Source organism: Eurypyga helias, unplaced genomic scaffold (assembly GCF_000690775.1).
Source record: "Eurypyga helias isolate BGI_N326 unplaced genomic scaffold, ASM69077v1 scaffold923, whole genome shotgun sequence".
Classification (NCBI taxonomy): Eukaryota; Metazoa; Chordata; class Aves; order Eurypygiformes; family Eurypygidae; genus Eurypyga; species Eurypyga helias.
Window position 1 is genome coordinate 116,128 of NW_010239066.1, and position 23,073 is coordinate 139,200.

At 36.7% G+C, this 23,073-nt stretch overlaps 1 protein-coding gene across 1 annotated transcript in view; it reads right to left on the bottom strand.

The window, feature by feature from the left end:
• The window catches only part of INSC (inscuteable homolog (Drosophila)), an 84,471-nt gene that overhangs the window by 36,288 nt on the left and 25,110 nt on the right, over positions 1–23,073 (bottom strand). Inside the window, exons 2-6 of the mRNA XM_010148011.1 lie at positions 18,035–18,380; positions 17,484–17,536; positions 15,550–15,673; positions 13,348–13,461; positions 7,447–7,572 (exon numbers count right to left, since the gene is read on the bottom strand). Coding sequence (XP_010146313.1) covers positions 7,447–7,572; positions 13,348–13,461; positions 15,550–15,673; positions 17,484–17,536; positions 18,035–18,380 — 763 coding nt within the window. The remainder of the gene's footprint in view (positions 1–7,446; positions 7,573–13,347; positions 13,462–15,549; positions 15,674–17,483; positions 17,537–18,034; positions 18,381–23,073) is intronic.

A 23,073-nucleotide genomic window follows, 5' to 3' on the forward strand; every position in this document is an offset into this window, starting at 1 on the left:
CATAATCCTGCACTAACATGTCTGTCTTTATTCAATTCCATGTCTCTTGAATAATAAGTCCATCCAAAAAAAAAAAAAAAATAAAAAAGCCTTGGTTTTCTCTTTGCATGACAAAGCGAGTACCACCATAAAGCAAGCGAATTTTAGTCTGCTGTTTAACTGGCAGAACCACAGAGATCAGCTGCCAGTTGGTGGTGTTTGTTGTGGTGGTGGTGGTTGGTTGTTTTTTCAGTGTAGGTTGGCTTCTTTTTTTGGCAGGGGGGCACCATACAGGCAACAGTTAAACATGTTTACACACTGATTTTCAGTATTCAGAAATATGTCCTTTCCACGACTTGCAAAGCATTTCGCCCTAGAACTGCAGCTTGTCACATCTGAAGATGGTCAGATTCTGCAACGACCTAAGAAATCTTGCTACCCTTGCCTGGGGTTGTGCTGAGAGAAGCTGCATTTACAAATTATGTATACACAGCTGTGTAATCAGGAGGTAAAACTTGAATAACCACCTAATATATATGAAGCCAGCCGTTGAGGAAGGGCAGTTCCTGCACTCTTAGATGTGATTTAATGAATCTTGCAGGGGCTTTGACAGAAACGTAATTTGCCAAACCCAGCACATTTTTCACTGCCAATTAATTAAACCACCTTACTGAGAAGTAGTGTCCAGTAAATTAAAGAGCTGCAAGCCTAGAACTTTACATTATCTAATTGTTCCACAAACTCAGCTACTGAAATAGATTTGCCTGCTTATCAAGAAGGGTGTGTGAAAAGCAGCTTTTGAAAATGTTGTTGCCCTCATGATTCATAGAATGGTTCAAGTTGGAAGGGACCTTAAAGATCTTCTAGTTCCAACCCCACTGCCATGGGCAGGGACACCTTCCACTATTCCTTAAAGCTGATTTATATTTCTGTCTCATGGTACTCTTCATTCCCCTGTGACCTACACAATTACCTAGTGACAGCAGTGAGATACAGTTCCCAGCTCCAGCTAACAATGACATCAAGTTTCAGTGTGCTCTGCATTGCATGTCAAAAATTGCTTGAATTAGTCTTTGAAAGGTTATCCTCTTCTCTCAAAATTCAGAGCAACACAAATCTCTTTATCCATTCCTGCAAAAATCTTTACAAACGTGATTTCAAAGCCTGGTTACAAACAGCCATGGAAGATGAGCCAAGGCAATGTTCTCAGATGGTAAAAAGTGCATTCTGCAAACCAGAAGAGTTGACTCCTTAGCCAAAGGGTTGTAAAAGGAACACATCACTTGAATTCTTTCCATTTAAATCATCTCGCATGCTCTTTGCACACAAGCCAGTGTTTGTGTTTTTAAGCATGCAGAAAGTTTCCAGTCTCATCCCAGCCACGAAGTGTCACATTTTTCCTCTAAGGTATCAGTACTTTGGGGAACAAACAAGAATGATATTCCCCTTCTTAAAGCAGTGTTGAGAATGTGTTTGTCAACATGGAAAACTCAGAAAGGGTTATAACTTTACGTATAATCTGCTTTGAGGGAAAGACAAGAGAAGGGCCCCTTCAAGAACTTCTAATGACTTCTAAAAGGCCTTTATTTTGCTGTTAATACCCAGCCTTGCCCTTTAGCACTCAGGAGACATAATATGAAGTTTGACTTTCTATTAATTAAATTTTGAAAACTATAGATTTCTTGAAAATATTTTTCCTAAAAAGAATACATGTTTAAACTCTTGAATTCAACTCATTTTAGAGTAAAATATCTATGTAATTTTTATCATCTTACAGACCCATCTAGTCCCTTGCTCTGAAACTAACTGGGTTCAAAACCACTGAAATAGGCTATAAGAATTTTTCAAATATTAACCAGGGAAAGAAATTTTGACACAAATCTCTTCTCTGAGTACTGAAAGATGCTAACAGGCTGAGGCTGACTTCTGCACTTCCTGGGGTCTTCTCATTGCTGGAAGTCCTGCAAATAAGCCACTACTTGCCATAATGAAAATGAACATTTCACTGCTTCTCAAAGCTGGACACTACTCTGCGCTTCTTAGAAGTGGCAAACAACCACCAGACACACTTTTAAATGCAGCCATCTATGGGTCTCTTCCTCACAAGCTTTTTCTAGGAAACAATTACTGTTTTGCTTCCCTGGTATTTTGCATTTGGAATATTCAAATATAAAGACAGCTATACAGTTCATTCAGATCAGGCAAATTTGGAACCTCTTGTATGGTACAAGTTATTTCCATCTTATACAACGTAATACAGAAATAAAAACATTCATGATTGTGAATCACTCACATGCTGTGATAATGAAACCCATGGGCCACCAGCTAACGTTTGCGTTCAGATTTTAGAAGTGGTTACTGTACCCTCACACCAGGTCATCCAAGCCCTCTCCATCATTACCACTTCTGTCTCACCCTACAGCTACAAGAACCTTAGTGGCTTTAGCAGTTGAGATCTAAGTCAACACACACACTTCATCTAAAACAAAGTTACTCCCTAGTTTTAACTGAGGTCAATGTTTGAAACTGAAGTTCCAAGGTGGTTAGAGCTGAATGAAGTAATCAACTCACGTTCACCCAAAAGCTATGAATAAATTGTAATTGCAGGTTCCGTAATAAACATTTTACTTAATTCCTACTAAAAGCTTGTTTATCGTATATATTGTTGACAGACTACATTCCCATCATGCAGAAATTATTATTGAGTATAACATCATAGGTTTTCTTAAAAAATTAGACTGGGCTCACAGTGAATAACAGATTTTAGGTTGTTCATGTTTAAGAAGTCTTCGTGAAATTCATACATTTTCCCAACCACAGAAATTGTACATTTGGTACTTGCTTCCCCCTTCTTTAGATTCTTTTTCTGGAAAGAAATAATTTGACAGAATGTGCTTTAAACAAAGTATTCAAGCTAATTTATAATCTATACGTAGGCAAATTTGCTTAAACAACAAGGATAAAAGTTGTGGTTTCGTTAAAAACAAGGTTTTATTAATGAAAGTAGTGATTGTTGTCACCAGTCCCCCTGGAGTATCTTTTCTCTTAATGAATTGATTCCAGGTGTCTTGCTTTCTGGAGTTGGTTAAACAGTGTAAGTAAACATACACTGCAGTGTTAATATTTAGGCAGCTGCTTAAACAATTATTTGTAAAATAATTATGGGTTTGCAGCAGCTGAACCTTGATCTAGGTCCCAGTGCAGTTGCAGTTTTTTCATGTAATAATGTCTCACATGCACGGTAAAAACTGCAGTACACTGCACTGTCTGCTTGCTATTTACTACTGAACTAACTCTGCAGTTCTTTTATTGCAGCAGGGAGTTTGCCTCAGTGAAAAAAAATCATGCAACTGAGCTTCAGCATAGGGAAAAAATTGGAAAGCCATGCCTTCTAGCAGCAGTCAGCAACACGCATTGCATGGACAGGCCCTGAAGCAGAGAAACTGCCACAGGCTTTGGGAGGCTGTATGTCAGCATGCATACAGGAGACACTGTGTTCTGAGAACTCTGCAAATCAAGGACCTAATGCAGCCTTAGGAAGGGAAAGGGCCGAAGAAATGCTTCAGGTAAACAATGCGCTGAAGTTGTATGATTGTATTCAAATAAGACCCCTTTTCCAGGCAAGGTTGCTTCATTGCTGAAGACAATATCTGTTGGATTTTGTGTGTGTCTAGACAATGAAAATGGTATTCGACGTACAGTTATTCCTAATTTAACTTGCAGGATGTGCATTATCAGAGAGTCAAGATCACAACTTATTTTTTACCTTAAGCTTCATGAAATGCACACGTTAATCTATCCCAGCCCTGTGCCTTCCGCAGCCCTTCTGACATGGGAACCCTTGAGGTGAGCTAAGTTTGCAGAGCACACTCATAAAGGTTCAGATCTTCTTCCCTCTAGAACCCTCAACAACCATCAACTTTGAGAACCATCCCATTACAGCACTGTATTTCTGTCCTAAACGTCAGGGCGAGATACACAAACAGGCCTGCATGTGCAGTACTAACACTGTTCTCCAGTCTCAAGTCATGCTCACCTCCCCCAGACTCCTTTCTGTTCTGGATTTAGCGATTTTAGCTATTTTCTGTATTATCTATTACCTGTATTTTATACTGTCTCTGCATAAACTCTGGAATGCCTAGACCAAGAATAACCACTTTTTCTAATGCAGTGAGCTTTCTTTTAAAATCTTTGCATGCTGAAGACACAAATGATAAATCTCTCGAGTACAGGGACAGGCAGCTATAGGAATAATGCAAAGGAGGAAAATTCTGATTGCTTTTACAGGGCCTCTCGCCTACTTTCTGAAGTGGGACTGGTCAGGCAGCTGAGATCAAAGAATGGTATCAAATGTGCTGGTGCCGCAGCGGGTGATGAAGTTAAAGTGTACCAAACTAACTATAAGCAGCTTGAAAATTACCAGCATCAAAATTACCACTTGTGATGCACAGGTTACGTAGCACAACATTTATTTACATACAGTCTTCAGTCACAAGAAGAGACCATTTTTAACTCTATTTCTACTTCTATTGCCTTACAGATTTGTTCCTGGAGCTCTGTAATTCATGTACAACAAAGTAACGGTACCTTTTCCAAAGCCAGTAATGTACTTGCAAGTGAAACATTAACTATTCTAAAACTGACATTTTAACCAACTGATTTTGCATTATTGTAGGTACAGACAACTAGATTCACGTAAAAGAGTAAAAGGTAGTCATTGCAACAATTACGTGGTTATTGTAATGACAGCAAAGTCCAGTTTGTTTAGCAAGAGGATGAAAAAGTAATAATGGCCTTTTCAAGTGCACTGGTAAGAGAGTAGCACAGATATATATTTAAAGACATGTGACTAGAAAGAACAAGAATTATTTTTAGAAAAATTGAGGAAAACGTTTTTGCTTAAAGTATGCAATTTTCTATATCTTTAGAAATGAGTACATAGTTGTTACTTTCCTTCATTAGTAAATGCCAACAGATTTCCACATTTCAATCCAAAAACGAACTCAAGACAAATTGTTTGAGCCCAGTATAGCACCATTCACATTAAATTTGCACCAATTATAAAGCAAGCCCAACAGTCAGCTATTTTAAAACCTAAGAAAAACACTCACTACTCGGATCACCTCCTGTGAAGTACTGACTCCCTCGCTTGCTTTCTAAATAAACACCTAGATTAACATAGATGTTGTTTGTTACCTTCTTGTGTTGCTACTGAATTGGCAAGATCAAAGAGGATTGGATAAATAAGCAATATTCCTAACATCTTTACTAATTAAGCATTGCAATTACTGCAGAAAGTATACCACCCCCTTTTAGATCATCTCCCTGGCAAACATTCCATTAGAAATGATAACCCTTGCTGCTTTCTTTTCAGTGGTCTTTTAAACTAACGGTTGTGAAATCTCACTGAAAAAGAGCCAGGGGTGGGGTTTGTTTGGGTTTTGATTTTTTTTTTTCCTCTTGAATTACCTAATCTGAATTATTTGGAGGTCAAGCTTTATTTGGTTGAATGAAGTTTCTGTCATTAAAAACCAAATTCAAATTGCACTGATGTTTTAATGCACTAGGTGGCATAATGATATTCACATTAGAGCAAATTAAATACTTCTTTACTACCCAGGTACTTAGTTGGATAATAGAAGCCTCTCTTTCTGCCAGAGAAGTCATCCTATGGTAATTTCTGTAATTATAGGAATACTAACATTGTTAATCCTGTTTTGTTCTTTGCAAGAGTACTGACAATTTGAAAAGAAAAAAATCAGTCTCATTTAAAAGAAGATAATATAAAAATCTGGAGTGCTGTTCACATCAAAATACTGGTCATCTGATCCATGCACTTTCCATTACATTCCCTCTGGTCAGAATATCTTACTGCTTCTAATTAGATGTACAAGAAGGGTGAAAAGAGAATAGAGAGTAGTAAAACTTTCTTGTTAACTCTCTTTCCTTGGCTCTGTAAGCTGTCAAACCTGGGCCGTCACCAGCCGGTAGATTATTTACGATGACATAGCAGTGTATTGGCTGGTGCTGTTTAGCCTCCATTAGCACCTGGAGATATGAAATATCCCATTCCCCCCCACCAGAAAACCCAGGCGTGTACTGGACCCACATAACATATGGATCCTCAGTAATACAATTTTAGGCAAAGAAGTTGAAAAAGCGATAACCAAATACTCCTGTCATAAACCCATTTCTTCAGTCAGATAAGCAGGATTAACACCCAGCCCCTCGTATTGCAGACTTAAGTTTTGCACAGATATGATTTAAGAATTGAAGGCCCAGCTGAAAAATGAGGTACAGAAGGCAGTGGTAGAAATTTCAGTCAAAAAATCCTTCAAACCTTACTCTAGTCCTGATTGTGACAAAGTCTAACCTGAAGAATTTACTTGTGACCAACATTAAAGTAGATCAAAGACATACAAGCTTGAGAGTTATCACTTTTTCTAGGACTCCTGTTTTGTCAGCTCTGATATGGGCCACATTAAATGCATGTTGACACTGCCAGGAATTGGACCAGGTGAGCTGAATCAATCTTTTCTATTTCTAACCCTATTAATTCTACTATTATAGTGGACATAATGAAAGATCCTTTTAGACTGATTCTGGTGTCAGTCTGAACCAGCATTATGTCAAACAAAATTTAAGTCATCTTCATTTACTGTAAGCTCAGAGACTTGCTTTTTGCTGCAGATGTTCTGTCACGGTTTGCTTGAATTTTGGGCAGTAAATTACAAGATATGTCAATGTAAAGTGGCAGTGAAATCATTTATCATTAACTTGAAGAGGCCATTACTCAGCTGTGGAATATGACTGTTTTATGAAATACAAAGGATGAGATCATGATTTAGTGACCAGAAGTGCTCATTTTCCAAAAAACAACAGCATGTAGTGAGAGTGAGAAAGTAATGGAGCCTAAGAAGTTGGTGTAATTTTATCTGTATAATGTTTTGATGTTTGCCATCCCAGTTAAAATTGGGGTTATGATACTTGTTGCTGGTTAGCAGACATTTTTCTGTTGCTAGCTGCTATATCTGTCCCAGGTCTTTCTGTGCAATTACAGCTCTCTCAAGTTACTGCAGTACCACAAGGAGATGCCCTACCAGGGCATCAGGAAAGGGTTTAAAGAGGTATAAAGCTTTCTGTGTTTTAATGGCTATTGGAAATATCAGTGTTTCTAAATAAACACTTCAGAGTCCAGAAATTATAATTTCCCTATTTTTTTGACGTAGATGTTGACGTATTTACTTGCTTTATGAAAATTATCCACACTTAGAAAGCTTATTTGTACAAGCAACTGAACAGGGTAATGTTATTGCTGGGACTAATTTTATAAAGACTGAAGATGTGTTCACCCCAGAAAAAGTGAGTACACTATGGAACAGAGTATCAACCACTAAGTTATCAATTCTTATAAGACAGGACTTGTCTGTTTTATGACGCAGTTGGTAAAAACGCTGAAGTGCCTACCTTTTCCAGCTGGTGCATCCCTTCCTCTACACAGCAAATGGATGCAAGCGTTCTCAGAGTCTGGGGATAAAGGCACCTGAAGCAATCCTGGCGACAGATCCTAAAGAGAGCAACTACACCTCCTTCCTGCAGGGGAAAAGCAAAAATCAGAAAAGCAGCACTGAATGTTTCCCTAGTATTTAACCGAAATTGGGACAGGGGGGCAGATTACTTCAGTAATTTATCCAAATTAGCTATTGTTGCAATGCCAACAAAGGGGATGTTGAGCTCAGACAGAAAACTCAAGATGATTAATGCTTATACACTGAATGATGAAAAATTAATATAGCTTCAGTGGGAGGCATGTTTAAGTGACTGACTTTTACCACATGCAAGCACAATTTAAATTAAACTTGACATTCATGCAAAGATTACAAGGAATTATCAATAGGTGGCAACTGTAGCGACATTTAAAGTGACAGTTCAACCATGTGCTATTAGTTTAAAAACAGGTTTTTGTTAACATATTTCCCACTCCTCTACATTTCTGAGCTCCATATAATACTTAATTAAACCTAAAATATTAAAAAGAAGGTCATACGGTTGAAAAGCTACTGAAAATATTATGGAAATATATGTCAAGTTCTATACAGATAAGATTCATATCTTCATCCTCTAATACATAAAATGTGTATTCCTACAATTTTTTTATTTAAGTATGGCAATAATGACACAGATTTGAGTATATATACATCGTTATATTTGTAATAATTTCCAACACAGCTTGTAAACATGCAAGTATTAGCAATGTTCACATAATAAATGTAAATTAAGACAGACAGACAATATAAGCACTACATGTGGTGGTTTTTTTTTCAGATTGTCCTATATTTCAAAACATTATGCCATCAGGTAGACTATAGATGCTTTATATTATTTAAGGGCAGACATAAAATGAAGATGAAAGAATTTAAATTATTAATGACATATGAAAAATCTCAGCCTAAAGTATTCAGACTACAGCAGTACATTAAAAATAGTTGGAATCATGGACAAAGTGTAATATACACCTTTTAAAGCTATTGAAGCAAGCTTCATATAAAAATACTTTTCAGGCCCAAAGAAGTGATCTTTTTCTCCTCAACCATTTGTGTTATTTGAAAGCTCAACAGGTTGTACTGACATAAAGCCTCCAGACTGCAATTCAGACTTCACTCCTTTTCAGAATTCTACATTTTTTTACTAGTTCTGCTGGAATTGAGAATAATAGAGCAAGCAAAGCTACGTGTTCAGTCTAACAAAAATATGTACCAATTTATAAGAAAATTAGAATTAGACAAAGTTAACACCTCAATATATTTTCAAGATATAACTTTCTTATTATGTCTTTGCATATGTATATGTAATTTCTGTGATATCAGTGAAAACAATAGGCTTAATGAGGTTTTCTAAGAGTAGAATTTATTTCTGGAATTGTAAGAAGTGCACATGTATTTGTATGAGTTACTTTATCTAGTACTGCTATATATAGCCTACTGCAGAAAGACATTACTGAACCTTTAAAATAAAAAAGAAGCAGAATACTAATAAAAAGTTTCAGTCATATTTTTCTTTCCAAAAAAGGATATTGGTATTTCACCCAAACATTAATTATATTATCTACGAAAAATATTGAAATTGTTGTCCCCAGTCCTAAGGGAGCTGGGGTTTGGGGGATTTTGGTTTGGTTGGTTGTTTTTTTTGGGGGGTGTTATTTATTTTATTATCACCAAAAGTCTCCACAGTTCAGTGGAATCGAAGATGATTTGATTCTTTGCTTTAGTCATAATAAGCGGAAGTTTGTGGACAACACTAGCAAAGCTCAAGTGACGTTGGCACACTTGTTTGAAGCTTTCCATATGACAGATGGATGGCCCTGCTTTTGTCTCTGATAGACAGGAAGTGATTTATCACTGCATTTGCCAGGAGGAGATCTAGACCGTTTATTTTGTGCCCTGTGTGTCATTTCCAAGCTGTAAAATATTGATCACAAGTAATGAAGCTAGAAACCTGTAAGTGAAATATAGAAATAAGTAGAAAATACTAAGCCCATTCTAAGCCTTGTCAAAAACACTCCCTGCACTGGGATCACAAAATTCCCCAGAACTTAATCACCTTTTTCAAGTCTTGTCCCCTATTCTTTTTGTGACGATGACGAAACTATTCCATCTGACAGGGATGGGATTCACATAATTTGGTCAAATATGTAAACAGTACCATTCAGATACAGAAATATAGTAGCACTGAGCTTTGCTTTCCTTGGAGATTAACTTGCACCTTTCCAAAAGCTGCCAATGTGCCTAAGCATGCTTTTATTTATCCTTTGCAGACTTTTGGTCAAAACCCGGAAATGCCAAAACAACACAAAAAACGTTGCTCTTTCTATAATTCCAGTTTCATCTGGGACAGACTTCACATACTTTGTGAAGCAGTATCCAAAAGAGGATAACATGCTTCACTGCATGATGACATACTTCTATATTGGATTAATAGGAATTCAATTTCCTGGAGACATCCCTGAGATGCTGTTCAGAAGGGCTAGCAGTAGATAACAAGATCACCTGAAACGCAGACACAGAAAGTATGTGAAGGAGGTCATGACTATAAAAAGCCCCACTGTGCATAGTGACTTGAGAGAATAGAGGGGAGAGAAAAGGCATCCAACTCAAAGGTGTAATACTTTGCAGTTTCACCCTGAAATGACTCAAAGAGCAGTGAATTTTCATCAAACCTTTCCTCATGATGGAGGACAACATTTATAATTAGCTTGAAAGATGATCTCTAAAGGAATCTTCATCGTAAACACTTGCTAGAAAAAAAGTATTCTTGATGTGCAAAGAAGGTAAGCACAAGGTGTGTTCGAAGCTTCTCAGAGAAAGCGATCTGCTGCCCATCCATAGGGGAATCTAATAACCAAGCATTCACCCAAGAAGGGTGTGGATTAGCAGGTATGGCAATCTTCATTATTACCTTTGCCTCTCTCTCTCTTTTAGGACACTATAATTATAGCATCCAGTTCAATGCAGGTGGTATTAGACTCTAATCATCATTGGTGAAATAGATTTACTTACAAAGACTTTTTTTCCATATTGCCATGGCCTATTTATTGTAACTGTGGAACTGATTTTCACCAATTCTTCTTGTCGTTATAAAGCCAAATCAATTTACAAGTCTACTTCAAGTAATGAAAAATCAGAAAGGTAAAAAAAAATTCAAAAAACTTTGATAGGTGTTCAAGTCCACTTAAAATTTGTAATTTCTGGGTTTTAGTGTCTCCTTATGCTCTCTGAACATGAAGGTAGAGTCTTAACAACCAAGATCAATTTTTAATATGAATGATCCCAAAATCAAAATCTAATACATATAATGTAATTAGAAAACTTTTGTGACTACATCCCTGCAATGCAACCCCAGACAATGATACACCAAGTTAGTCACATTGTTTAATACTTAAGTATGCTTCTTGACAGACACACAAGACTTGACCGAGGAGCATTTTAGCAACATTTGGTTCCAAAGGCAGGAGGCTGACCTGCAGACAGAAACCTGACTAAAAATTTTCCTTGGTAGTTGCAACAAACACTCTACTTGGCTCTTCCTTTCCCCATTTTCTCCTTTTGCTTTTAAAATTATCTAAACTGGTGGAGTTTCCATTATGCTGCCACCAGCATAGTTACTTGGAGACAAACGGTACACAACTCAGTGTTGGTTCTTCTGTTAGCTCAGAATTCAAAGATTTTTTTATTATTAATTATTATTGTTGTTTAGGCTTTCTCCCTTCATTTCTTCTCTTGTTGTTGCTGCTACTCATCTGTGTTAGAGATCCCAGTCTTCATACTTCTGACATCTAGAGAGAGTGACTAACTGGCTGCCAGGGTGAGTCAGCAACGTGACTCTCACAGCAGATTACAAAATTGCATGCTAAAAAAAAAAAAAACACCAGTCGAAGAATGCCTCCAGGTGGAATAAAATTATAGGTGACACTTCACTTCAACATGCAGGGCAGGGCGGGGGGTGGGGGGTGGTAGCATTTCAAAGCTTTTTTAAATTTTAGTAAAAGTATTAGCAGGGGAGTAGGGGGAGGAAGAGAGAAAACTAAAACCCTACCAAAATGTAAAATGAGAAAACAGTTCCTATGACATTGTGGCTTTACAGTATTATCGCAGTTCTTTATTTGCGTGTCCAAGATTTTGGTGAGCTTTAGAGTTGTAATTTATAGCTTGGGACAGGAAACATGCTAACAACAGTGTGAGACCATACATTATCATAGAGAATAAGATGTCAAGGTTACATAAACAATTTTGTTGAATTCTGCTTTCACTGTAAACGAATATTCCACTTCTCTGGGTACTTTTTACCATAGTTCCCTCTCAAGAGGGCTTCTGTAGCTGTGGGAGGTTTTGAAACCTTTGCAAATTTAAATCCACTCTCATCCTCTTAATGCGTGGGGACAGTTCTAGTTTTTTTAGGTTTTGTTTGTTTGTTTTTTAAAATCACTCTGCACTTTCACTGTCATAGCTAACTACTTAAGTGACTGAATTCAAAATTCTGCTCCGATTCCTCTGCCACCTTGCTTACTGACGCAGATAACTGAGGCAATACAGAGAGTGAAAGATGATGGTGAGTTGGGACACACGTATTTCACAGTGCACAGAGAAACAGACAGGACAGGTGATGCCATCACAGCTGTAATTTGTCAGCCAAGCACCACTTAGGGTTCTTTGCATACACATCCAGGTTTTAGCAATAAATTTAGTGATTTATGGAAGGTCAGACTTCACTTCTACTAGTTAAACTGTTATAGAACTCAATGATTAAAAGCACAAGACCAACTCTCCTCAATTTTTTTAGTTCTGCTCTTCCTCAATACTCAACATTTTATCATTCTTTTTGAATACCACTGAGTGGAGCTCAAATACCAATTTAGAAAAAATTAAACCTCTCAAGCTGTTGCCAGAATCCACTACAAGCTTCTCAGTCTATGTCACAACCTTCAGAACAGAGCAATACCTTTTATGATGGAAACATCCATCTATAGGCAGATGAGGAGTAAAATGAATTAAATGTCACTGTTTAACCTCATCTCTCAGCAGAACAGTGGATCAGCACACCACTTCACAAGCAGAAGCTTGGGAAAGAAGGTTTCATATGAAACACTGCAAATACCCTGAAGATATGATTATTCTGTCCTCGACTTCACACAATGCCTTGTCTTTCTCACTTTTTCAAGATCCAAGTGTCCTTAAAAATGTAAAATCTGAAGGGATTTCCGGTGTCATTAATCTTGGCAGAATAATTTGTTTATACCTAAAGTTAGCATCAACTACTCAGTGAATGAGAACACACACTACCAGAAGTAACTGTAAAGAAATTCCTCTGTAAAAGAAATAATGGATGCGAAGTATTTCTAAAATTACATCTTTAATGAACATCTCTAACTTCCTCTGTACACACAGAGTGAAGAGTTCTTCACTTTCTCTGCATAGTCAGCCATATGCATGGCTAGTTATAAAGTTCCTCTCCACTTACATGGTTGGTACTTAAAAAGTACCATCAGGAGAGACACTAAAATGATGCTCAAGGTGCTGAAGGGAGTGATAATACCTCAAGTGGCACAAAGAAGCTGTAGTTGAATCAATGCCTAAAAGCCTGTTGGAGCTTACTATCCTACTGCAGTTGCTTGCACAGGCACTGAGCTTTATTAAATCAAAGATCTTAGGGTTTGCAGCCCCATTTTTTTTTTTTAAATCTAATAGGATAATTGTGGTAATAAATTCTGCAGAGTGGTCTTGCAAAAGCAGCAAAAGGAAAAAAAATAGTTTGAGTAAATTTTGTTGTCCTTTAACTTAGATAATTTTATTTTTAATCCATATATCCCCTTACCTTAGCTATGATACGGCATAGATGAGCACCTTCCTGGGTAAGGCTGAATAAACTACTAATCGCTGACTCCGTGACGTACACACTATCCGACAATTCTATTTGTCTCAGCAGGTTCTGTGTGGCATAAGATATAAACATAAATTACTTCCCATGAAAAACATTAGTGTTATATTTAAAGATGAAAGTCTACTTCAGTTAATCCATCTAATTTTACTTCTCACCCAGAGAAAGGAAATGAAAAAAAAGCATGGACAGGAGTCAGGTTGATATCATTTTAACATATTTATCATTGCATTTCAATAGCTGTAACCAACCATAGTGATATTTAAAAATAAATATTAATAGAGTAAGAGAAACAGCTATGTGTGTGAGAACATTCAATCAATAACTCTTCAGCTATTTAGTAAGTTATTATTGTGTTTGGCCTGGGATTGAACTAAAGTTTTTGAACTAAAGTTTTCAGAAGACAACTAATTGTCTTAGTGATGAAGCTGTATCACAAGGTCATATGAGATTTCCATCTTATTTAAAAGGAATATTGCTATACCCATTCCTACATTACTTTCTAAGGCTCCGAGTTCATCAGTATGCTCAGCATACACAGAAAATGTCATTGACCAATACAGAGAATTTTCAGACAAATATAGTTTATTTCTTCAATGTATGAAATATTTAATCTATTTTTTTTAGTTAATCTGCTTTTGCATGTGTGCCATTGCAGTTTCACAGAGAAACAGCTGTCAAAGGAATATGAAATTTAATTTTACTCTTTCTGAATGCATGTACAATCATTAGAGAAAGAATCACTCATATTCGCTAGGAGGAAGGAGGTAGGCATTTTTATATTTAATCCAGCTTTGAAAGAAGCACAAAAGAAACACCCCACATTTTACACGGTTATTGATAGAAAATTCAATTATCTTCCCTTTAGAAGGCTGTGTTCTCCTACCTTTAGTATCTCCCCTTAGAAAAATATTCCATGAAAGACATGTTATCAGTTTACATTTTGATATCAATTTATGCTGAATAAAATCCCGCTATATGGATTAGAAAAGAAAGCTCTTGAGTACATCGGCCTCTCCCAGAGACACTGTCTGCTCCAGAGCAGCAAACTACTCACAGACAATGTGATTGTATGGCAGAAGTGGGCACAGAGTCTGGCAAAATGGCTCAGAAAAATGTTCTTAATATTTTTTTTTATTAATGATTTCTAATCTAAGTCTTCAGTCACAAAAGATGGTGAAAAGTAATTCATTTTTCTCCTTTAAAAGAAAAAGGGACAAGGATTTCAGGTGTCTCAGTAGGTGTCAAAGTGCCCAAAGACAGAACTATTAACAATGAAGAACTGCAATGAAGATCTTCAGATTAAAAAGAATAAGTATCAAAACCACCACAACCTACTCACTGAATTTGCAACATGTAATTTTATTTACACACTTCAACTCGTATGTTGAATACAATTTAGTTCTCACAAATCCTAACCAAAGCACATTAGCAAGTACCTTGTTAGTTTGACTGCGATTCTTTACTTCCTAGTAATAATATTTTAAGACTACAAGGAATGTTTCTGAATGAGCCACAACTTTTTTCTTCTATCTTAATGCATCATGGTACATTAGAATTTAACCCATACCATGCAACAATTTTGGTTTAGCACTGTAGAAAATACTATAACTATTTCCTCTTCACTAAGCTTCTCATTTCCTCTTTTTTGGTAGGGACAACATAGAATTTCAGCATAATATCACCTCTAAAATATAGACAAATTAATTGAGCATAACTACATTTAGAGGGTTTTTTTGACAAAGATTAGAGGGTGCAAAAGGATTGCCAATGAGATCTCAAAAAGAAACCAGTGTAAGCCAAGATAGATTGGTTAGACTTGCAAGTTGCTATTATTTCAAAAATGGTCTAATGGAAAAAATATAATGCATTTGTATTGTCCAGAAATTAGATGCCTTGTAAAGAAGGAGGACTATCAGGAAAAAAGCAACACTGAGCCACAAGATCATTTTGTTTGGGTATAGAGGTTATTGGAGAATTTGAGAATACAAACAGCTAAATCTCTTTGCAAGATATTTGATTTACTGCTGAAAAAGTTTGCTCAAAATTGAGAGCTGTAATTATAATTCTCCTCTTAATGGATGCTCTCCTTCAAAATTCAACAATTTTGAAAGACCTTTTTTTTAACTATAAACTAACCTGTGCCTCATGTGTTAAAACCAGCTCTATCAACTGGCTGAAATACTGAGCAACGGTAGTGAGTGTTTCATTAATACAAGATTTCATGGACTTCCGTATCTCTTCATCTTCAGTTTGTATGCACCTGAAAAAAAGAGAAAAGAAAGGGATGAAGGAAAAAAGATGCAACAGACAACTAGTATTTTATCAAGCTGATTGTCCCAGGTGAGCTCTACGTAATAACGGGGATATAATGGAAATTCAACTGATCACAAGGACACTGTGCCATTAACATCACACCAGACTTTAAGCAAAGCTTTGCCTACACAGAATTAGTATATCATCAAAGGACAAAAAGGAACATTAATGAATAATTCTGGGATCACAATTTACTTCACAGACTGCAGGCCAAGTTTTGCTGCAGATGTTGTTGTATACCAGCATAACTCTGCTAGTTTCCAATTATACTTAGTTACAGTCCCTCTAGGATGTCCGTATTTCAACTGCAGCTGTGTATATCCATATATCTTTCATAATCCAAAAAGTGGTCTCAATAATTTTCACTTCTTTACCTTCTTTGCCATAGTTTAATGATAGCAGGACAAGGACACAAAATGAATGTGTGCCCAGATGAGTAAAGTTCACTTCAATTTAAACAGCATGCTCAAAAGTGAAATTTGTCCTTCCATGCAGAAATATTACGTACAGCAACTTTACAGAGTTAGTATAACTATCCTGTAACTAGCAATATTTGTCTGTAATTGAAGAAATGAGATAAAGATAGAAAACTTTATACAAATCAAATTAAGTAAGTAATATTTCCTCACAGAAATGCATTTATTTGAACTGCTGAAACATATTCCACCCAGGCAGGTCACTGTAATGAAGATAGTTTGGTTGATCAGTGTCTCCTCCTACACAGTAGGTTTCCTTTTCAGCTTTACCTGTATTTCACCCGCTTATATCAACTTTTTGTCAAACAGACAAGGAGGGAGAGGGCTAATTTGGGGCAGACACTATGAGATCAGAGCTCTCATTAAATCAGTGTGCCTCATAGTAGAACAAAAAGTCTGAGCTGTGTGGGCTTGGCAAAAAGCAATAGTGCTCAAGAAATGTTCTTTCCTGATAATTAGATGGTGAGATCCCCCTAAGCAGAATGACTTGCACAGTGTTTAAAGTAAATCGAAAAAGACTGATAGAATGTGCTGGAGGAAACAGGATAACTTAAGTTTGGCAGGAGAAATATCATGAGAAGAATTGTAAAAAGAGATTCTTATTTTCCAGTCTCAGCATTCTGGAGTGCATGGAGCTGAGTAAATGTAAACAATTTAAAGGAATGTATTTATTTAAGTTTGATTTACTAACGCAGTGTTTAAAGTAAATCGAAAAAGACTGATAGAATGTGCTGGAGGAAACAGGATAACTTAAGTTTGGCAGGAGAAATATCATGAGAAGAATTGTAAAAAGAGATTCTTATTTTCCAGTCTCAGCATTCTGGAGTGCATGGAGCTGAGTAAATGTAAACAATTTAAAGGAATGTATTTATTTAAGTTTGATTTACTAACGTGTGGATAAGTGCATACAGGAACATGCAATGCAACAGACAACGTTTCACGCCAGCTGAAATCCTGGCTCCACAGAACTTGAAGGGAACACTGTCACTGGTATCACTAGAGCCAGACTTTTTCTCAATGTCTAAAAGCCCTGAAAAATCCACTTGTACGAAGTTTTATGTCTCTGCCAGCAGATAACATCTTTCATTAGGATGCAGTTTAGATAAGAGCAACTCACTTCACCCACCAGCGGCTAACATTTAAAAAGCCTTTCACAGCTGCCAGGTGCCCAGTTCAAACATTTGAGGGTGTTGGTAGGTTTGTACTTCCCATTAGAAATACTACAACATAACAAGACAGCAAAATGAACTAGAATTTTTTCAACTAGAAAATTTAAATTACCTTTCTGTGAATGCTGTAAATTCTGAACACTTGTCTATTAGAAGTTTTTCAAACTGCAGAGAGAGAGAGAAAGTGGTTTTAAAATAATATCCATACACATGATCACTTTTTAAAAATAAATAATGCTTGTTTATGATAATTATGTGAAAACCCTCCAGAAACCAGTATGTCTTATAGACATAATTTTCTACATTTTTTGCATAAAACAAGTACAGAGAGAACTGAAGTTAACATGAAAGTAGCATTTTCCACATTGTAAATGCCAAGCAGCTCACAGATGGGACATCTATTTACTTTAGTTTGGTAGTCCTCAGAACCAAAACTTTTTTCAACATTTGTCAACTTTGTTAACATTCAGAATCAGGCCAGTGATAACACAAGATCCAAAATGAGTCAAGAATGTTTCCATAGCTGAAAAGGCATTAGAAAGTATTAAACAAGGGACAACTATAGGAGCATAAGGATTTCTTATGGAGTGTTTAAAGTAAGTTTTATTGCAATAAAAAAAAAAATTAAACCAGACAAACATGACATAAGGCAAGACATCCTACCTGGTGCATTTCTTCTGAAGAATTCCTGGTGAACGTACTGTATTCATTTATCATTGAACGTACATGGCAGTTGACTCTTACTGTCATGCTGTGGACTCTCTGCCATCTGTTCTTCTCCAACTTTTGAGCAATCCTGGTCAACTCTGTGCTTATGATCCAAACTCTTTTTAATAGCAGCTGTAAATTATCACATGTACTATATTGCGAGGAAAGGATAAGTTCATTTTGTTCATCCTTCTCAACACTGATTGGTTTGGACTGGAGAATACACATGCATTCACAATCTGTCATCAACTTTAAATCTTCCATCCATCGCTGAACAGAGTCCACCTGAATTAGGTGCATGCTAGAAGGCAAAGAAAGAGAAGGAAGAATGAGGTAAAGCAAGTCAGCCCTAGATAACAGCCAGCGATACCATACAGTTGCATTCTCCTATCAGGTTGCAATTGATTGACAAAAGGCATCTAATGGAACAAGTTATTTGCTTGTAGTAACACAGTGACATGTTTAGCTTTCTATTCCAAACACAGGTTTTGGGTTTCTAAGCACCTTTACACCACATACCCAGCTATAAAATTATTTGTGAAAAATCAGTAAAGATTAGAGGTAAGTAAATAGTTTAGACTACACATTCTTTGGGAAGTGTGTCATGTCCTTTCAGAAGTTAATGTAATTAAGGAGCAAAGTTATGGGTGGGATTTCTTGTCACTTATGGGACTGTACTATCAGCTTTTTCTAGACACTTTGCCTATTAGACTTAACTGAAAAAGTTTCACCTTGCAGCATCTCTCCAAATCCCTTCCACCCACACTGACACAGCCAAACTAAGACAGTGAATGATACAGCCAACAATGTCTATTTCTGCCATACCATAATCCCTTAAACCACAGCTGGACTCTACTTCCTGACCAGTCCTTTACCTTCCCCCTTATTTCTCACTGCTCTGTACAATCTGCACATCTGACTTCCAAAGTACATTTCAGCACTACAACAAAAAAAATAAGTGAACAAGTGAGGCTGAAACAACTTGATGAGTATACCCTGACACAAGGGCAATGGGTCCACATTTTGTGCCCTTGCACCCTCCACCCAGTGAAATGTGGTACCCGAGACAGCAGCTGTACTGAGCTGCTTTGAGCATATCTTTGCAAGGGATCCCAGTTCCCCAGAGCCTTGAGGTAGAGTTGCCCAGAGGGTGCTCAGATTCTAACAAAAAAAAAAAAACCTTAGTCCTCACCCGAACCATACAGGGGTTTAGTAGACATGACAGCCAGGATTTATTAGACAGGACTAGCATTATTAACGTGGTACCAACAGTATATGAAGGTCAGAATATAAAGGTACATAACCCTAGGTCAGAGAGATTAAAGTTTGCACAACTGCATTCGTCCTCACCTACTGTCTTTGCTAACAGCCTATGGCTTCTGCTTTTGTTTGATTTAGCTCAGGGAATTCCTTAGAGGCAGCACCCTGATCATTTTGACTCCCCAGAAATTTGCTCCCTCTGAGGCCTGCCTGGCCCATTGCCACCTCCTGCCATCTCTCAGATTGTCTGCACAGAACGCAGGCTCCCAGCTTTGTATTTTAACTTGCCTACCACACCTATGGCTTGGACCTTAGTTTCCCTTTGCAGGAGGGACCCCCTCCCCAAGGATGGAGCATTGGCGCTGCCAAGGGAGCCCATCTGACTCTTGTTTCCAAACCAAGGACAGAACAGACACTGTCCACCTCAAGAAATGATCCATCCAACATTTTTTTCAGATTTAACAGTTGCCCAGATTATTTCAGTTGACATTTCCCCTCCCCGGTCATCACAAGAGACCAGTTCCTCTGGTAAATATATGCATGAATATATACATAAAATATTTTTAATATCAATAGTAGATTTATAGTAAGTGTATATATATAAATCTAAGGGACAGTTACACAGAACCAAGGAAAAAGACAAGTTATTGTTAAAAAGAAAGCTGTAACATGTTTTCAAATTACTTAAATTTTCCTTATTTTTATACAAAAGCTTAAAAGATTCTCAAGGATGGTTACCAAAATTAACCATGGCTGCAGTGGTTGCCAATATCTGTCCCACACTAGGCCCATTATCTCTACTCCCAGTGCAACAGCATTCACTGGTAATAAAGCAAAGCCAGAGGCCAAGAGTTCAAAGGATCACTGCAAATCTCCATGGCATAGAAGGTTTTGATTTTTATATGTCTAAAACAAATTCTGTAGAATTTATAAACACAAGCATGACCAACAAACGTAATACTGAACACGCTTATAAATTAATAAATGAACACACTTTCAAAAGGAGCACTTTACTCGGCAAGAATTTCAGATTTTTGACTTACAATGAATAAAATGGTTTTGGTGGGTTTTTTTTTTTTCTTTGTTGCCTCCCACCCACTCCCCCCTCCGAAGAGTTTTCATCAGCTGAAGACTCAGTCTTAATTTTTGGCAAGTCTTCTTAACATGAAATACTTCAAAATTTAGTATCAGTATCTCTTGTGAGAGATGGATTGATACTAAAGGGGATTCCAAAGAAATTAAGATGAAAAGTAAAGAAGAAAAGAAATTTAGTGAAAGAGAGACTGGGCTTAATTATTTTTTCCAAACTTCTATTGGTATCCTACAGCTATCTTGACAGTGTAGTGGATTGTTATCTAAGTTCTGGATACATGCTGCAGTTTGAGAAGACGTTATACCAGAAAGGGCAAAAAGAAAGTTCATATTATAGCCCTCATTCTTTCAATCCAAACACTGACTTACTGTAGCTCAGCATCACGACAATGCTCTGTGCTGTTATATAAAGCCTTACTGTTAGAACAAAATCTGCTATAACATAGCCAAGCTATGGATGACCAGGCAGAAGGCCTTTTTAATTCTTGTGTTTCCATTTATACACTGAGCCCCAGCTGAACTCAAGAAATCTCCTTCCAGACCACTGAAGTAATATTCCACAGGTGAGCAAAATTTATTAACATACGTATGAAAAGGAGGCTCCCTTCAAGTATAACATCATAACAAATCAACAGCAAACAAGATGCAAGAGGTCAGTTTCATTGATCCAATCCCCCTTTTCACCATACATGATGAAACTACTTTTAATTTTAAACTTTACAGGCTACTACAATTTAAGGTCTTTATTTCACTCCGTTTTGAATAATGTGTAATTGCATTTCATGATCGATTGTGGCTCATTTTCTTCTTGCTATGTGTAGTCTCCTTATTGCCTTTTTGGATCAGAAGCAAGGTTTCCTAATAAACCAAAATAACAACTTTAGAAGTTTGAGACCATGATTTATAATGATGTACATAGTTTGCATGCGGTACAGGATAAACTCATTTGACACAGAGTAATGTATTTTTCATTTCTAAGTGCACTATGATAATTGATCAAATCTCTGTTTACTAAGTACAAATAAACTTCTACATTATAAATTCAAATTTAAAAAAAAAAAAGCAACACCACCTAGAAGGTTAGTTGGGGGAAGAAAAAACCCAAACACAAACAACAACAAAACCCCAACCACATTCATATTTCCTTTAATTGCAAAAGCAAATCTTCGCTCTGAGGAAAAAAGAAGATAATATTGTTGCACAAAAAAAGTACAGATATTAAATAAACCATCCTTGTTTGCTTCCATTTCTACTAATCATCAGAAGTACAACTGTAGAATTTAGGATATTCTGTCACTGAAACTTAATATTCCTTAACTCACAACAATGGCAAAAATAATACCATTCACCTCCTTTCAGACAGAAAACCACAGAAAACTCCCCTTGCTCACTATGTCAGCTTTTCTGACACATTATTCTTTAAAATACACATATATCATGATCACTCAAACAAAATACATAAATGATTCACCTTCATCCACATTACCCTGTATTTAGAGAAAAATCTTCCTAAGCATTCAGCAGATGAATTTGTGGACAATTTTTTAATATAAAAAAATAAGGAAAGCAAGAAGTGTCATCAGTCCTAATTAGCTATTAAGAACCATATTCCAGACAGCATTTACTGAACTCCAAAAACAAGTTGAAAAATTCCCATTCTGTCTCCCCATTATTGAAAAAAATCTACACCTACAAAATAAAAACAACCATAATAGGTCAGACCAAAAAAATCTGTCGAGCCCATTATCCTGCTCCCAACATGGCCATTAGGAGATGCATAAGGAAAGATAAGAGGCATGGCAAGAGCTGAGCAACCCCTCCTTCCCATATTCCAGCAATTAGTGGTTTAAGAACTTCCTAAGCCAGAAGTGGTGTCTGAGCAGGATGTTTTTACAATTCATGAAACAAAAGTATCCATTAATCGTTTTTTGAACTCAGTTAAACTTTTGGCCTTTACAGCATCTACTGGCAGTGTCTCACATTGTTTGATTATTTGCTGTATGAAAAAATGTTTCTTATTGTTTGTTTTAAACTTGCTGCTCTTTAGTTCTTATATGTTAAGAGACACTGAAATGGTAGTCCCACAGTCACCCTCTTTTGTAATTCGTTATTTTATTTGCTCTACCCTATCTCTCTCAGTTATCTCATTTCCAAAGTAGAAGAACTCAGTCTATCTAGTCAACCGTTTACTCTCCCCACCTTTTCAAAAAGCCTTTTCCAGTTTTCATGTGTCCTAAGATGTGATGGCAAGAACAGCATGCAATAACCAAGTTTTAGGTAAATTATGAACTTATACATTTGAATTTCATATTCTGCACTGTCCTTATTTTCCAGGAAACCCCAGAATTAAATCTCTTTTACTTAAGTGTTTTCCAGACAGCTGTTTCACCTTTCCTTTCCAGAAAATCTACTTATTTTTACTTCAAATTCTTTTCCATGAGCAACAATACATAACAGGTTTCATTATTCTATATGTATGATGAAAGAGATCATCTTTCAGTTCCCTTCCTCTCCTCACACACGCACTACTTTATGTTCATTAACATATATTTTATTCTGGAAATTTACATTTCTTGGTGTTGTGAGACTTTTGGGGTTTGAACATTATTTTAAACTAACCTGAATAGTTTTGTATCAGCAGG